Here is a 19,328-nt window from a genome sequence, read left to right as displayed (position 1 = left end):
ACTGTGATGATGATGGTTATTATTATTATTATTATTATTCGTATTATTATTATTATTATTATTATCATGATTAACCATTATCACTATTAACACCATAATCATCATCATCATTATCATCATCATCATCACCATCGTCATTATATTGTGTAATTGTGCGACGTATAATAATGAACGAATAGATTTATGGTATATCATTTTATACAGTTGGTTGGTATGAAGTATTCATACATCGGTATGCTATTACATTATGACGTGGTATCACGGCTTTCAGTGAATATATCGCATTGCTTTAAAAGGCGTCGCCATCTGTCGTTTAATTTAATGTACTATCTTCCAATGCAGTCATTATACATTCAAAAATAAATTTAATCATTTACAAAAGCCTTCAAAATATATATCAAGGTGTTAAATGGGGTGCAAAGGCCTATGTAGTATGCTTAGCAATTGAGTCTTTGAACTCTTGTGGGAATGCTCCTCAGGGAGAGGAGAAAGTGCATAATTGTATGTGAGCATGGCATGATCATGCCGACGACCGGTGTACGTCTGTAAGACATGTTAGAGTCTTCACGATGTCGTTCCGCTGTATGTACATGATTAAGTGCATTATAAAAGTGGAATATTATCATTACACATTCGTCACAACTTGACAAATCGTTAACATACATAATTTGATTTGTGTACTATTTTTAAGACAAATCAAGGAAAATTAGTTTATAAAATTAACTGTTCTTTTAGGGAATAATCGAAAATTGTTCACAACTTTATTGCGAACCACCCCCCTAACAACCTGTTAGTCATTTTTCAGTTTTCTTTGTTTCTTCTTCATGTTGTTTTCCTCATTTTTCTTACACTTTTCTTTGTCAAGCATCTTGTTTTTCCTCATGGAGTTCAGTGAGTTTTTGGAGATACATACGTTAGTGTGACAAATAGAGGGTCTAAACGACAAAACACAATTCAACGGGTTATATTTCTAGTTTTATTACAAAAAAATATAAACTACCCAAAGACAACCGACTTTATTCGTATGTCAAATTCTTAATGACGATCAACCTGGCGATCGGGGGGGGGGGGGTGCTTGTAAAATGTCATGGACGGACGTAGACCTATTACATAGGTTTTGAACCAAGAACTAGTTTTTGCTATAACACTGAACCACGAAACCTTAGTCAATATTGTGAAAAAGTGTGATCCTGACAGTGTTTCGCAAATTCATTGAATATTACATCCATTATGGATATCTTCGTCAAAACATCTAATGTATATTGTTATTGGTTTATATCTGTATATGGAAATCTTGTGGTCATATTTCTTTATATTTTCCCAATTTAAAGAATAAAATAAAGGCAACAATATTTATCTACAGTTAGTGAGGATTTACTGTTTGGCATTATCGCATATTCATGAAATATTTCACCCATTATGGATCTTTTCGTTAAAACGTTTCAAATTATTGTTATTGGTTTATGTGGAAATCAAATCATAATCTATCGTTATCTTTGCCAAATTTAAAGAATAAGATAAAGACAATAATGTATCTACAGTGAGGATTTACTGTTTCGCATATTCATTGAATATTACATCCATTATGGATTTACTCTTAAAAAATCTAATTTATTGGTATTGATTTATTATGGAAATCTAATCATGATCTATCTTTATTTTTGCCCAGTTTAAAGAACAAAATAAAGACAATAAAACTCCAATTAGTGGGGATTGACTGTTTCGCATCAAGTTCATGAAATATTACATCCATTATGGATTTATTAGTTAAAAATCAAATTTCTTGTTGTTGGTTCGTTATGGAAATCTAATCACGATCTATCTTTGTCTCTGCCCAATTTAAAGACTAAATTGAAGACGATAACATATCAAACAATCAGTGAGAATTTTAATGACAACTCACACTCGTGAAACCGACTCCATATACCGACCAAAGATAATGGGTTATATCCAATGACATGCCATCGGTCGGTTTGGAGTCAGTTTCTTCGGTGTGACTGTACTACGGAAATTCCGTGGACTGTAGCATTGCTGAGTATCGTATCTTTTTATGTTGCTTCTTTGTCTTCTTATTGTCTCATTGTACATGTTCAAAGTTTCATCTCTTCTTTATTGCGCATTGTTTCTTCATAATTGGGACTCCTAATGATGGTTCCCTACCCACATTCATCTTCGACAGAGGATAAAATCAGATGAGATGAAACCGAGACCTTGGAAGTTTTTTTTTAATCAAAACTGCAACAAAACAACGCCCATTGTCGCATTTCGAGCATGAAAGCTCGCCATGCATAGTTCAGGCATGTCCCCCTTTTCAAAACTGTACTACCACACGTCATTACACATCATTAGAAATAACATGAAATAGCTAATAGCGCTGACGAAGCCGCGTTAGAAAGTTTTTTTTGATGATCGAACAATCTCCCCCATGCATGCATGGATCGCTACAAAATGTTGAGGATAATACGAACCAGCTTTCTCATCAACCATAATTACGTCCCAGCAATGTCGCTATTGTCCAAAGACTTATTCTTTTAAGTTTTGGGGAGTTGTACGGTCATTGTTTGCAGCGAAAGATGCGTGATATTCACATTTTTAATCATAATATTGAACAATATAAGTGTATATTATTCATGGTTTATGACATTAGGAGATATCTATACTGATCGTTTATTTGGGGGTTACCAACCATGTAAGAAAGCTAATCGGCACAGCAACAGTGTTTGATTGGTAACTTTTTATAGAATTCAAGTATAATTAAGTAGTATTTTGATTAATGAAAGAAGGGTTTGTTATCAAAAGGGCTTATTTTCTTAGGATACAATGGATTCGAAATTGAATTGTTATACATAATCATGATCTTACTCTGGGGGAATGATTGAATACACTAAACAATGCGCTGCGGCTTTGGAATAGATGTTTATATATATACCACGGCTAAATATAAAGATTTTTAAAAATTTAGAGTTAAGAGGTTTTTTTTCTACAGTATAAAACCTTGCCAAACATGGCAACACGAATGCAGAACCTGCAGATTCAGAGTCTCGTGGCGACTGGCAAATCCATTAACATTGATCCCGTTTCACAAATACTAACAATAATTATCACAACTTTATCATGATAGTATTACCATGGTAAACCTTATCGTGATTGGCTGCTGAGCCCTGTTACCATGGTAATTACCATAATTACAAAACATATCATAATTGTGTGGTATTTTCTTTTACAATACGGGTGCAATAGAACACCTTTCTACGTTATATAATTATTAGTCATGTTTGTGTGGTCGGGTAAAATCGCCCGCCCCCTTTTTTAACTGCCCAAATTGCCGCCCCATCTATTTATCAAACACGATGCAACCATATTATATAGTTGGTATGGTTGGATAAAGTTAAACATGCATACCGCTGAATTGTTGATTCCTTAATGAAACCTGTGCGTTTACCTTTTTCCAAATTATTCTCATCTTTTTTAATCATCATCTTTTAAGGTATAATAATGCTTGTATTGTCATTATTTTCAGAGAAAAAATAGGAAACACAGGGCATTGAAAAATAACAAACATACAAGCCTCTCCTTGTGTAATTTACCAGCCGTAACATCCCAGTACAATGGACGGGGGACATAAACAATAGGACTATATCATCAATATGATCAAGAAAATAAAATAATCGGAACAAAGACTCAACTAATGTGACCTTGTAATTTGCACAGTTTCTGCTTTTGGTCGCAATTAAAATTAATGTTGCCATTGAAATCGCATTCTAAAGGATTATTCGATACTGATTAAACCAATTAATAATGCCATGAGCGCAGTCTAGGAACGAAAGGCAAATTTTGCACCCCCCCCCCCCGATGATTTAACTTGTTATTTCCTGCCAAGGGATTTGTGTTTAGATATCCAAAAAACAGAGGGCTAGTAAAATATTCTGAGAGAGGGGAATAAGAGATTGAATAAAAGCGGTAGTTATTTTTATTTTTTCAAACGAAGTAATGAAATGATTACGGCATTTGGAATTAAGGGGGGGGGGGTTAAAGTAAGACGGTCGATGTATGTGATTGAAAAGATACATGCAGCGGTGATATTTTCCCCCATTTTTGGGCAGGGGGAGGGGGGCACTTTGCCACCTATCCCTTCCAACTGTTAATCATAAGGTTATTAACATGATTAATGACTTTACAAACATTGTAAATGAATTAGTTAAGAAACAGCTTACTAGTACCATAAAATAATCTTTCAAAAAATACGTGGATCAAATTTGAAAAGAAAAATCAAACTATGGCAGAAATGGCAAATCTGATAAAAGTTAATGACGATTGAGCAGTGACGTTTCAGTGACGTAACTATCCGTTATGAAACCATATAACATTGAATGAATATAGGTCTAACTAAAACAACAGCGGGCCTATTGTAAATTTATTCTTTAGATCATCGTGATTATAATGTCGTTTGATAGGTTTAAATTGGTAATTTCAGTGCTTATCCATGAAATTAAAACGATTTTCATGAAAAGGGTTTGTGTTGGATAACATCCGTGCATAATAGAAAATGTTCACTTATTACATAAATTGCAATCACCGCCTTGATGAAATTGATGTTGAAGAACAATCATCGCGCCGTGGGCTGTCGATAAGAGTGACAGAACCGAGAAAACGCGTTACAAAATATCACCAGCGGTGATTCTTACAGACCTAATATGTGAAATTGGTAGGCTAACACAATTAAAATTAGTGCTGCCTGCGTAAACTCTTCACTTCCAATAAATACAAAGTCATGGCGTAATCGTCGTGTATTAATATCGTTAACTGGGTTTAATCATCTCGAATCAATAAGCTTAATTCCTTCCTAATTCACTAATCACTCGTAATTAGATATGTTAAACGAGTGCAATCATTTCCTTCCATTCGAGATCTGTCCATTATTTGGAGCGCTGGGGCGTGTGTCAAAAGCATCGTGCCGCTCGGCGTGTCGTGTCCCGGCCGGACTGGCTGGGGCTGCTTCTCGCCAGTATGGTGTTAGGGTTCGCACGGCTTCGCACACTACTGCGTCGGATTAACGACCCACTTCTTACACCACGATGCACATCATACAGGTCCTTAAGTTAACATGGTATTCATATTTCGTTCAAACAGATTGAATAGGTTCCAGCCAATATTGCGAATGATTTTCTTTTAAAACCAACTTAATTAATCATGTGAATTAGGGTTGGAGCGTCGTCATTTATAATTCATTGTTCCTTCCCCATTTTTTTTCTACCGTATAATACGTAACAGGGAATTAAAGCTCTATTAAAGGACAAGTCCACCCCAAGAAAAAATTAATTTGAATAAAAAGAGAAAAATCCAACAAGCATATATAACCCTGAAAATTTCATCAAAATCGGATGTAAAATAAGAAAGTTATGACACTTTAAAATGTTGCTTAATTTCACAAAACAGTTATATGCACATCCTGGTGGGTATGCAAATGAGGAGACTAATTAATGACGTCATTCACTCCCCGTTTCTTTTGTATTTCACTATATGAAATAGGGAATATTCTATTTTTCTCCTCATTGTCAAGTGAAACAACGACTAATTCCTCCCTGAACATGCGGAATGAGCATTGTTTAATACTGTATGATTCAGTCAAGCTGGTCCTTATTGTCAAATCTATAAAAAAATGAAATATTGTATAATTCAAACAATAAAAAACAAAAGAAATAGTGAGCGAGGGACATCCTCGACTTTCTCATTTGAGTTGTGCATATCACTGTTTTGTGAAAAATAAGCAAAACTTTAAAGTGTCATAACTTTCTTATTTTACATCCGATTTTGATGAAATTTTCAGCGTTTTGCTAGTTTGGTTTTTTCTCTATTTATTCAAATCAACATTTCTCTGGGGTGGACTTGACCTTTAAAATGCAACATTATTAACAATCATCACTGCAACAATAATTGCTCGACAACAAATGTTGTGTAATGTCACCACTTTTATAAAAAACTTGTGTTTCAAAATACCAGTTGATATCAAGACATTATGTCACCGCAGTCATAAACTTAACTGATAACAAACTAGTAACGGGATCGGAAATGTTTTTTTTTTTAATAATTATGGGGACCGCTGCCAATTGGCGTATACATGGGTGATGGGGCACCTGCCTCCCCCATCGAAAATTTTCCCCAACAAACAAAAAATAAAGGAAAGTAAAAGCCTGAGCTATTATTAAAAAAAAACCTAGACAGTCCAAATCTATCACCAAGGTAGATGATCAAACATTTTTGCCTGCTTGCTGACTTTTGATAATATTTTGCCCCATACGCCGTTTCTTGCTCAGTACACCGATGAAGATGATCATGATTACGATGATGATAACTATTGTTTTTTCTATTACTATTATTATTCTTATTAATAAAATTTGATCGAAGCTACCTCAGTAAGTGTGACAGAATGAGAGTTTCATTCTTCGGTGATTAAACTGGAAGTGAAGACGATTGTTCTTCTTAGAAAAACCTTGCTTCCTTCATCAAAGAAATCATAGTATTTCGTGCTTGATATTCATTCAAACGGCATACGATATAGTCCCCATTGCCCCATGTTGTGTTCATTCCAATGCAAACATTCAATTCATAACACCAGCCCACAAACCACTCTTCAGAGACTAGCACACTCAACGCTCGTTAAAAACGCAAAAGGGGTCCCCATCATAAATTAACCTTTTAAAGACCAAGAAAAGAGATTTCTCCCCCCTTTACTCAAGACTGAAAATCGTGAGCCGACTCTTCAAGATGATTTCCGAGCCATGAGTGTATCTTATGACGATTAATACCAATTTGTGAATGCATTATTTACTGTCTAACGAGGCGGTGGGAGTCGGGTGCAGCGAGGGCGTACGGCGGTCGCAAAGCGCCAAAAGGAAAAGAGAATAAGAAGAAGAAGAGGAAAAAGTGAGAGATAATAAGTATATTGCGATCAGTCAGTCTGAGTGCTATGGGTACCTATGGGTGTCGTTCGGAAAGTAAACACCATCAAAATGATGACAAATCATAGTCGTTAGAGAAACGCTTTAAACTCTACAAATTCAAACGGGGGTGACGATAATGGGCGCTGTATAAGCCAATGAACGGCGCGGCGGGTGGGTGAAGTTATCGTTATAGAAAGCGTGACCCTCCGACAGATCACATCGGAATGCTAAATAGGATTATTAGAATCTGCTGAACTCTCCAAACGGTCCGACTGAACGTCTTAATTGCTTCGATAGATCAGACTGAGCATTATATCAGTGACTGAGAAACATACCTGTCTTTTCCCCCCTAAACGCAACCTGCAAGCCGAACCTCAAGACAATTCCCTCCTTGTGCCTTAATCACATTTATTTTTCGCGCCACAATTTTCTTTTGTCGTCACCTCAGCCAATTTTTAATGAACCTTATAAGATGCCAATTTGCTGATAGCAGTTTAACATGCCATGGTACTATCGCCTGTAAATGCCGCTAATTGCCGTGTAAATGATACCTCAATATTGTCAGGTAGTTGACTGCTCTAATCGTTGAGCAATTAAGTAATTATTGTTCTTTAAGATTGTTCATCGTGTCATGATGATGAAATTAATGACTGCCTAAGCCCCTTGCTTAATTAAGTGCGATGTACAACGCTTGTTAGACAGGTAAAGGCCTAATAATTAGACTGCGTCGAACGTTCAACCGCGTGCCTCGATATACCCCTCCCCCATCTCCGATTATTCCCACCGAATAAAGAGGGCCATGATTACATTATGGCCATGGTACAACGTAATCACAATATTTATTTTCCCATATAGTATAAACTATTTGATGACGAGAAATTATATCTCAAATCCTGAGTGATCACTGCAATTCGTCACAAATCTAGTAACATCAAATAACTTTTAGTCACAAGGGTTCATGACCACCCCACCGTCGGCCGCATAGCTACGTCACTCGAACGGTAGACACCTCGCGTGACAAAGTGTTACCTATCTCTTGACATCTTTAGAAATCAAAGGTTGTTAGGGTGGTGCCAAACAGGCAGGAAGCGGGGGTCATGGGGCGACCGCCCCTTCATTTTTTTTAGTAGTGACAAAATAGAAAAAGAGGAGAACATTAAGAAAAGGGCACCGCCCCTAAAGATTATGTTCTGTCTCACACATTTTAATCTACAACGTTGCAATTGTGTGAATAGCTTTCATTTATTCTCATCTATATTTGAACTACTTGTTTTAATTGTATTTATTAGTCTCGAGATTACGATCACATAAACTTAAATTCTGTTTAATTGTCGACAATGATAACAACAAGTGCGTGGGCTTTGCTGAATGACAGATAAAACTCTAAGATAATGACGAGGGAATCGATGAATAATAATTGATGAGTATTTACGATTCATTAAAGGTTAATTCGTATACATCTTGATGCTTCACGTAGTGTTATTGTATGTGAAGTTTGTATTGATACTCATTATAATAGCCTTAAAATGACATATTTCAATTTATGATAATTTTGATCATGACGAACAGTTGTATCATTATGTTACAAAAAAAATTGTACGAGTGAAAATAATGGTAGTGTGTTAACATTGTAAAGATAGCTACAATGCACTCTTTACCCTTTCTCATTTTGTCATTTTTTTTCTCACTCTCCCAACCTCTCTCCTTCTCTCTCCCTGACGTCCTCTCATCAAAATGATTATTTCCATTTTCCTTCTCTAACCCATTCTCACTCTTTCTTGTTTCTTTCTGACCCCTCTTTCGTCTCTTTCTCTCCCTCCTATCTCTCTTTGTCTTTCTTCCATCTAATCCCACATGCATTGTCCCCTCTCTGTCTGTCTGTCTATCTATGTCTCTCTCTCTCTCTCTCTACTCCATCTCCTTCACCTCCTCCTCCTCCTCTCCCAGATGGAGACGCAGATGACTCCGAAACCGACGGAACGTCTGGCAGCAAGACTAAGAAGCCCCGCAAAGCACGCACGGCGTTCACCGACCACCAACTCAACACACTCGAGCGAAGCTTCGAAAGACAGAAATATCTCTCAGTGCAGGACCGGATGGAGTTAGCAGCTAGTCTCAGTCTCACAGACACTCAAGTCAAAACGTGGTATCAGAATCGAAGGTGAGTTTCATTTGCGAGTAACATCATCCTAAACTCCTTTTAATCTCATTTTCAAGAAATAAAATCGCATCATTTGCATGATGACGAGAATAGTTTGTTTCATGTCTTCGACGCTTTATCCATCGAATCTCTATTTAGGGTCAATGTGAAGAATAAAAAATATTGAAATAAAACTATATATGTAATATGTAAAAAAAACAAAAAACCTAAGAACAAAATAACAGTCCATGATTTGACACATATCTATTGGGCACTGCATGTATAATGAAATCATCTAATGAAGACACGCACATTTAGGCTTAGGGATAGAAGAATTTGCACAAAAAGGACGATCAACAATTATAATGAGATAAGTCTATACAAATTTAATCTTGAAATAATTCTACAAAAAATACTTTGTATAAAACGCAATAACAGAAAGGGTTTGGTGATAGCAGCGGCGTCAAAATGGGTGATTAATGTAGGCCTACATTATTGTTTCGTATCGTCATATATTTTTGCGCAAAATCCCCATCCCTTCTCTTTTCACACTATAAGACTTTTCTCTCTAGCTTTTCTAAAAAAAAAGTATTGTACATCTCTAACTCTTCGTTTTAAAACCATGCATCCCCTAAATACTCCATTGAAAACCGTTGATCTGTTGTTTAACCACGCGTCTAGCTCCAATATGCAGCGATCATTATCTCTCTCGTTTAGTATTCATCATATTCATTTCTCTGGGAGACGGGGCACAAAACGATCCGATGAAGTTTTGGTTTGATATCGAACGATCGAGGTCCAACGGCGCGGATGTTATATGTGTTTACGCCTCTAAAGCGATTCGCCTCAACGGATATCTTATAATGCAAATTAACACAGAGTACGACAAAACAGTCAAGGAGAAAAATCATTCAACATGAAAAAGGGAAATCTTAGAAAGATTCCCTGTTTTTCAGTGATAAGAAATCATCAGCAAGAAACGATCCGTGGCAGCGGGTGTTCAGAAGATGCCCTATCTATAAATATTTGAGCTGAGGTGGCGCTCTTTAACTTAAACCTACAATGCACCACCATTATCATGATTATTCCTCAAAATCAGATAATTTATTATCCTGGGCGAAAAGGGTTTTTTAAAACAATGCAAATCAAACAGCATCAATCACTTTTGTGCTCGCTTACATAATTCGTTCTTGAGCAGTGCTATCATAGAGGAAATACAAACTAATTGTGGGGGGAGGGTATAAACGGATTTTTAAAATGAGTAAAAAAAATATTGGACAAAACAAATAAAAATATCAGAATCCCTGACGTTCAAAGGAATCGTTCGCTGCTACTGCAAATGAAACGGACAGGGGGGGGGGGTGAGATGGGGAACTAAAGGGTGAATTGAAGAACAAGGGTCATACATATAAGAGAAAGAAAAAGGATTACAAGTGATGGGGGAAAGGAATAAGCGTATATTTCTTAATGCTAATCATGGCAATCGGAAACACTTTCAGGCAAATGCTGTCATTGGTAAAACACTTTAAGTGAGTATCAATAAAACAACTCTGATTTTTATAAGAGAGTCCGTGGGATAATTATTTAAATATTCATATGCTCCATACACTCGCGATAGACGCTAGCATTTTATAAATCTTCTGGAGCTCGTCGTCTATCTTTCTCCCAGTGTGTCCTTAGCACAATCAATATGCCCTGAAACGGTTCTTAAGTCTTCGACTACCGGTTAAAGCCCGAAGCCGTTTGTAATCATGACCGCTTGACAGTGCGATCATCGTAATTCTTTATAATCCTTCCTGACTGCAAGGCAGGATCTTTCTTCTTATTAAATGAGGGTTTCGTTTTTTGTCTCGTTGTTGACGTAATAATTATGAAAATGCCCTTTCTGGATAGTTTCGTGAAGTTTTATTTTTGTCTTGACTCCTGGTTTTCACTTCGTTTTGCGATATCTGTATTTCCCTCCTGCCTACATCCCATTCCTTTTATATAATAATGATGATAATATTAATAATAATAATAATAATAATGATAAAAAACAACTTAATCCTAGTCACATCCTTGTTTTTTTTTTTAAATCCTTTTTTCATCTTTGTCTCTCCATCTATCTCTTTGCTATTTCTTCCTTTCTATCAATCTTCCTCTTCCTTTATCTCTCTTCCTTCTTTTCTTGTCATTCTCCTAAGCTTTCTATATTCTATCTTTCTCCTTCTTTGTCCCTCAATCTCTTTTCTGTTTCCATCTTTGGTCCATTCTCTCTCTAACCTTACTGTCATTATCTCTCTTCCTCCCGTTCTGCGCCCTTCTCCCAAGCCCCCGCCTCGGGGACCACGACCTTAAAGTTTCCGGATTATTTCTTTCCTCCATTCAAAAGTTACAAATATTTAATGAAATACTGAAAAGGAGAGATTTTACATCTAAACAAGCCATGAACATGTATTTTACTTTCTAACGCTACTGAAGCGGAAGTCTGTATTTAAACCATTCTAGAAAAAAAACTTATACTATTATCTTCTCTGATTCGATATGACCCTTCAGGCTATATTTAATACCCTTTTAAACAAGAAAGGTTATACACTTCATGTTGGAATACTTGGAAATGAACTTTTATTTACAAAAAAAACGGGAAAGAAGGAGGTGTCTTGTATCCGGATAATTGCTCATAACAGGCGTCATTTTTTACATCATAATGATAAAAAATCATACAAAGAAAAAGAAACAATATATAAAGATTACAAAGAAGCATTTTTTTTTTATTCATCATGTTTGCGAAGACAAAAATATAATGTATCTTGTACAATGTCTCTAATCGCATATTTCCGAAAACAAGTTATGATAACAAGGTTATGTGCTATACTTCGGTATAAAACACTTAATATTATTGGTTTCTGATAAAATCAATTTCAGGCCCTTAGTCTAAGCATGATTATGGAGATGGAAATTCGGGTTTTCTTTTCAAATTTTACTTTATGTTCTTTTCCTTCAAAAGGAAAATATGAGACTTAACATCCGTCCTTAACCCTCACTTAACATAAAAACAAAATGAATTCATGCTATAAAGAGTAAAGGCCCAGTATATCGAAGTAAGGAAATCTATATTGGTAAAGAGAATTCCACAATGAAGCATCACTTATTACGTGGATCCCTAAGTGGGAAAATTAATAAAAAGAAAAGAGACAAAAATGAAGCAGAAATCGTGATCATTGCCTGTTCTAATCGTCTTTACTTAGTTTCTTAAACATTGACACGATCAGCAACTTGACTTAGATGGCAATACGGCATTGGCAAATTCGCGTCAAGTTTAAATTCAACCTCTTGAATCAGGTTAATGTCACTAATACTAGAATTATGATAATTAATCATATTAAATATATATATAGCCACCTTTATGAAATATTTAATGCTGTTATAAAAAATATTCATATCCATTTCTCCAATTGCATTAAAGGGTGGTTGATAAACCTACCCTGTTAAAATGTGTAAATGCCAATTAATTTCCAACTACTGAGCACACGAAACGTTTATCAACGGGATACCCAATTAACAAACCAATCTATTCGTATAAAACTTCAAAATGAATCAACTAAAGTGCAAGACAGACAATTACATTGTTAGTATTTTGAATGCAGATCACAGCGTGTGTAATTTCAAAAGCTATACATGCTTATTTTCACCCATTTGATGAGCATTGTTACTCGTAATAATAAGTCGGTTAACCGTTTTACTGCCTTTTTGTTTTTCTGCCGGGCTGCACAATTTTGGGTCACAAAAATCGTTTCTTTCAAAAACAGGCAAGCGACAAAATTGAGGTTTATGCGATTAATGGAAACAGAGAAAGAGAAGGGGAGAAGAAAGGGAGGGGGGTACTCCCATACCGATTGCTGAGGATTTCAAGTGCAAAACGGGGGCGCAACAATTGTCAAAAACAGGGCTTAAGCGGGGAACAAAAAGGTGCTCCAAATCTTTTCTAAACCCGTTGGGGGTACAATTACTTTACGCCTCGATAACAATAACGGGTAACACAAACAAAAACAATGTACCCCCATAAGCATTTCCTGCACCTTTTCTTCTGCCGAATATTTTCGGGTATAAAGCGGGTGTTATAAGAAGGGAAAAAAGTGTTTTTGATTAAAATGAAAAATATGACAAGTCGATGTACTTTGGGGTCGGACTTTGGATCTTGCTCGGGTATCTCGATATAATAATGATCCTTAACGTCTTTCTTGCTGTTGTAGTATATCTCATTCTTATGTTTTTCATTGTTTCGCAGTAATTAAGGGTTGATTATGTATGGCTTCTTATTCCCGTTCTATTAGAACAAAAAATATAAATAAAATCACAAGTTTATATAAAAAAAAAATAATGGGGAAAATCAAAACATGGAATGGTGGCCTTACTGCATTCTATCGACATTGTTTTACAGAGGGTATGGGATAAATTATTAATTTTCTAATCGTTTTCATTATTTTGTTCCTACATTCTTCCAAATTGCCTTTTGTTGTGGGCTTAGGAAAGCGCATAATGTTGTATTTTATCAGATATTAAGCAATTAGATATTATTAAACAACGACTATTAAAAATATCCTTTAAAATAAATTATGAGATTATATTTTGAGGAAAGTTTCCGGAAATGGCAATTAACAATTCATCTCATTTTTTCTCTCTTTTTTTTGTTATCTAGAACGAAATGGAAGCGGCAGACGGCCGTTGGTCTGGAGCTCCTCGCCGAGGCCGGGAACTACTCGGCATCGATGCAACGCCTTTTCGCACCTCCGTTTTACTACCACCCAACGCAGGGCATCGTATCGAACCTTGATGGGCTGTACGGGTTACAGGCGGGCCAGCGCCCCGTACTCCCCCGCCTATTCTTACACGGGCTCCAACAGCACGTCAGTCATCTGCCACTCACCCCTCGCCCACTTCATCCTCATTCTCATTGACCTCCGCGTTGACGATGAGTCCAAACAAACGCGACGTCGATGTCAACGACATGACTTCGATGACGATCATGACTTCGATGACTTTTCACTTGCCGAGGCTCGTGGATACCGTTTCGCTATGTAGGCGATCGATGAAGAAACGAATACGGTTTTTAGAAGTGTCAAAGCGTTTCACTTTATATTTTAGGTCAAGACGTAAACTAATTTATTGACTGTCAGTCATTGTTTTGACGAAATGAACATCTCAACGTTTTGCGTCAGTGAAGAGATTGTGACGATTCATGGACAGGTACGGCAGCAATCATATCGTTTGTCTCCTTCATTCGTTTACAACTTTGATGCCGAAAATAGTCTGTCAATATCTGATTCAACAGGGGACTGGTGGCAATTATTTTGAGGCTAAAACGGGAGCCTTATCTAGTGCGTCTATTTTCGCCATAAACTGCTTCGTCATCATGCCATCCGCGGTGTCCAAATCAGCACAAGTGACTTAAATTGTGAATGAAAACAATCATGCATTATTAAAAAGTTGTGACCTCATCGATATGATTCGGAAAATGATAATGATAGTACTTTGATTGTTGATTGTGAAATCATGACTTTTTGACATTACATGTATCAGAAGGAAACAACATACATTCGCATTCAGACAAGAATAACGCAGGAAGTGGCAATAACAATTATAGAAAAGACAACAGTTTCAACGACTTGTAATATTTTGGATCAATAAAAATCATAATCAGGATTGCATTTTGATGCGATTTCGATTCCTACTTATTTCTACCATGAGAGTAAAAGTTCTGACATGATGACAGATGATAAATCCTATTTCGCTTCACATGTTCATCTAATTATCATTCCATTATTTCGGGCTACTGAACTAAATTAATCATAATGAAACAAACACGAACACCTTGATATTAATCGTTAACTCTTAGTTTGTTCAATCGAATTTGTTGTGTTGACTAGTTTTAATGTTGAAACTATAACAAATATAGTGTTTATCAGAATTAAGGAGATGGAAACCTCTTCTCTTCAAGGTGTTAGTGTACAACTGGCTCTTAGCATATCATGCTTTTTTTAAGTGTTTTTTTTATTTATTTGTGACTTATACCTCGGTCACATTTGCTATACGGCGGCCGTACGGCGATTCAAAAACAGCCGTTTTATTCAAACCACCTATATCATTATGTAGCTGGTACAAAAAATGTTAAAACGGCTGTTTTCAACTCACCGTACGGCCGCCGTCGAGCAAATGTGACCGATGTTTTACCCTCAGTGTAATTGGGTAATTACAAGTTAATTAATTCATAATTATCGCCTTATTCTTGGTACAAAGACAAAAAATTGTATTTTAATATTGTTCTTGGCCTGCCAAGCTGACACATATAGGCATGGCTGGTATTGAAGGAATGCACAAGCTTCAAATCTCGCCCAAACAAAAGAAGGAATGGGGTAGTGGGCGGGGATTCCGAGGGGGGGGGGGGGTGTACCACGCATAACTATTTTAACTTCTTTCAAACCAAGGCGCATAGCATGTGACAAATTAATGGATACTTAATGGATATATATTAATATGCTTTGAAGCCAGGGTTGCCACAACTCACTGTTTCTTAAAAGCAGCTTAAAATTGAAACCGCGTGATGAAATTGAAAACATTTTACTGAAGGACAAGGTCACACAAGGATTAAAGAGATTAATGATGAAGCGATGCTTCGAATGCCCCTAGATATTATCAAGGGTGAAAAATGTGAGATGAACAAGAAAGTTTTCCTGCTTTCAAACAAAGTAAAGTTAAATAGTTTTAATGATGAAAATACGCGACTGAGTGAGGTTTAAATCCTTACTATAAAACCGAATTCCCCTCTTCAACTTCCAGTTATTGTCACTTTTGTCGTTTAATTTGTACTTTCAGCCTTTTTAATTGTACGTAATTCCTTTCGGGAGAGAAGTCTCGCTATATTCGAAAATAACGAGCATTCCCCCACAATCTCGTCTATGGTTCTCTATTAAAGCAAAGAGCTAGCTGTTAAAACCCCATGATCGCATTTGGCCAGAGCTAATAGCATTAATAATGGCTCATATAACTTAACATTGGCGCTGTCTAATAACATGTTTCATTGACATTTCAGATCCCAGCCGGGCAGAAAATACCATGATTTCTGTTCGCCACGGCACAAGTTCTCCTAATACTTTTAATGTGATTAGGAACGTACGTTTTGAGAACGCTGGAAATACAGTTAAGCATGGCGCGTTTGAATGCATTGCGCCGTCAATGTAATTCCTAACAGCACATCAAAAAAAATATAATAATGCCCTTCTAATCCCCATCATCATCATTTACACCTAAAGTGATCTTTGGAACGAGTTTCACAGTCTTATGTGAAATCAGGCATGATGAAGCGATGGCGGCGTGGGCTAAGTGACTTGGACTTCACCAAATAGTGAAGGCCCTTTCCCACTGCTGGATTTTTTGTATTTTTTTTTAAAGGCGCGCAGACCCCTGATTTCATCGTAATAGTATATGAAACTTTTCATCATTATTTTGTAGGTAATGATTCTCAACGACTCAGTGCTGCGTATAAACCTTTTGAGTAACACTTGTAGAGGTATATCAGCGCCACTGGCAAATATTCATTAACCTTTTGTAAAGAGGGAAGTTATAGAAGTATGAAAATATCGAAGTGTTCTATAAACTATTGGGTGGCTCTGCGTGGCTTCTTTAGGGAAAACAAGAACAAAAACAAAAAGATTTCGTGTTCTGTGGTAATACTGGTGTTCATAACAAGGCATTACAGTGTTAAAGTTTAAGGACATTATATTTCCACGGCTTTTGTTTTATTGAGGAATTACTACATTTCATAAATCATATTTCATAGTTAACTCTTTGGAAATCTACACGGTATACGTGTACACATTTTCCATGTCATTTCGGTCCAACTTCTATTCTACATGACCCCCCAACATTCCTAATTTCATATTCCATTTCTTGCTGTAAAGAGGTCTTTCTTTGTGATTTTATGATCCGTGCAATTTTGGTCCTCATTTTAATCTGGTCAAAATATTGCCACGACGTCACTGTGAAAAGAAAACACAAAAAAACGGTTTATAGTGCGATCTTTAACAAGTACGAAAATATTAACAGATTAGAATCACACTTTCGGGTTTATAACAATCAGCATTATTTCCATGGTAACTACCAAAGCCCCAGTGGTTTTTGTTATTGAGTGCAATAGGCAGAACGAGGGTGTTCTACGCACAATCTATGACTTAAATATGTGTTTAGAATAACGAATCTCAATGTTCTGAAGTAATGGTGGAGTAAATGTATAGGCCTAAATGGGTTATTATTGAAAAAAAATTAACAAGCTAGGGTCTGGAAAAAATTATGAACTGGACATATAGACTCTTGATTTCAACCTATTATGTGGTGTTTCGCTTTGGAACTATTAACAACAATTATCTTATATAGGAACGTGTACTATTCTCTTATAGAGGATTCAGATGCTAACATTTCAATTCCTATTGAAGGTTTTTTTTCTAAATGGAAGATTAACCGATTATGCGTCACCATTCCAAGTTTACATTTCCATGTCGCTATCGATATCACTATCGATATATTGTTCGATATTTTTTTATACTTTCAGTTAATGGTTGGATAGTATTTAAGTATAAAAGTTATATTCTGTGACATGATGGTATTGATGAGTTTTACTTGTGTTTCTCCATTCATAGAATGGTTACGTGATATATTTATATGTGATGAACAACATATTGTATGTGTATATACTTTGCATTGTAAAGATAACATAGTGATCTAGTTCTGTACAAGGATTCGGAGAAGAGCCCGGTTTTTGTATAAAATTTTGTGATGGTATTATTCTTGGTTAAGTGTATAGAGAGATTCGCTGTTTTCTCCCCCACAATTTTACCAGCTGTACAGTACTAAATATCTAAATTAAAAACTAATTTAAATGAGAAATAAATTGCCCAAGAGGAGTGTGGTATTCTTTCGGGTTGACGAGCGACGAGTGTCATTGTGACGTCAGAGATGATGAAGGGTGATGTATACATGGATCAGGTGATAATGCTGGTGGTTGTCAGATGATGAAAATGACTATTGGTAATATTGGCATTGTTGATGATGATGTTGATGACGATGTTGATAAACGATGACGACGAAGGCGACGACGATAATGATGATAAACGATAAGTGATGATGGTGATGATGATGACGGTGATGATGGTGATAATGATGACGATTATGATGATGATGATAATGGTTGGTGATGAAAATGATGTTAATGATGATGGTGATAGTGATGAATATAATGGGGATGATGATGATGGTGAAGATGATGACGATGGTGGTCGTGGTGACGATTGCGACGATGATGATGACTGTGGCGAAGGAGACAAAATGAAGGACAGTGTTGAAGATGCTGGTCATGACTGTGGTGTCGATAATGATGATGGTGATAATAAATAAGGAGGAGGGGAGGAGGAAGGAGAAGAAGAAGAAAAGGAAGGAGGAGGAGAGAAAAATGTGAAGAAGGATCACGAGTGGAAAGGAAAGGATGGGAACGCGAGAAAAGTAAAAGGAGAAAAGCAGGAACTGGAGGAAGGACCAAGATCTAATGAAGATAATGGCAACCATTAAAAAGGTTACTCTTATCGATTTAAGCAAAAGCGCCATCTACGGTAATATATGGAAGAGGAGAAGAAGTCCAGCATCTTGAGGTAAAGATATAAACTCGAGAACAAGACAGGCAAAGATCAGCATCAGGGAAATCAAGAAAACAAGGAAGGAGTGCATATATGGATTTTAAAAGAAATTCTTGTTGAAATTAGTGAAAAAGAATAGATGTAATTGAATGCTATAAGAAAATGAAAGCAAGGATAAATTTATTTCATTTTCATATAAACTATTTCTGCAACTTTTCACATACAAATTAACAAAGAAAATACAAAATAACAATATATCTAACAATCAAAACAATAAACAAAGTTCTATTTTCTATAACATCACCATTTAAGATGGTTGCAGGCGTTGTCACTATACTAGAATAGAAGGAACACACAAATTGGAAAAAGAAAAAAAAAGAAGAAAGAAGGTAGTAGCCATATAAAACATATATCTAAGTATAAAATAATAACATCGATTTCGTAAATATACTACATGTCATGTGAAACAAATCAAGAAAATGGAGTGAGCATGTATACTCTGTAAGTACTTTTCTCAGCTTCATGTTACGTAATGAAGCACTTATTATTTTATCTATCCACTTGAAAATAAAACGAGGAGTGTCA

General features: G+C 36.1%; 1 protein-coding gene across 1 annotated transcript; it reads left to right on the top strand.

Annotated features, from left to right (window-relative positions):
• The first annotated feature begins 8,892 nt into the window (after window positions 1–8,892).
• On the top strand, window positions 8,893–17,997 carry LOC129277262 (barH-like 1 homeobox protein). Its single transcript, XM_054913463.2, has 2 exons — window positions 8,893–9,102; window positions 13,760–17,997. The coding sequence occupies exons 1-2, from the start codon at window positions 9,038–9,040 to the stop codon at window positions 14,016–14,018; spliced, it is 324 nt and encodes a 107-aa protein (XP_054769438.2). The 5' UTR covers window positions 8,893–9,037; the 3' UTR covers window positions 14,019–17,997.
• Window positions 17,998–19,328: the final 1,331 nt, after the last annotated feature.

This window comes from Lytechinus pictus, chromosome 15 (assembly GCF_037042905.1).
Source record: "Lytechinus pictus isolate F3 Inbred chromosome 15, Lp3.0, whole genome shotgun sequence".
In the NCBI taxonomy this organism is placed as follows: Eukaryota; Metazoa; Echinodermata; class Echinoidea; order Temnopleuroida; family Toxopneustidae; genus Lytechinus; species Lytechinus pictus.
Note: the sequence above shows the minus strand (reverse complement) of the source record. Positions and strands in the feature narration are given on the sequence as shown.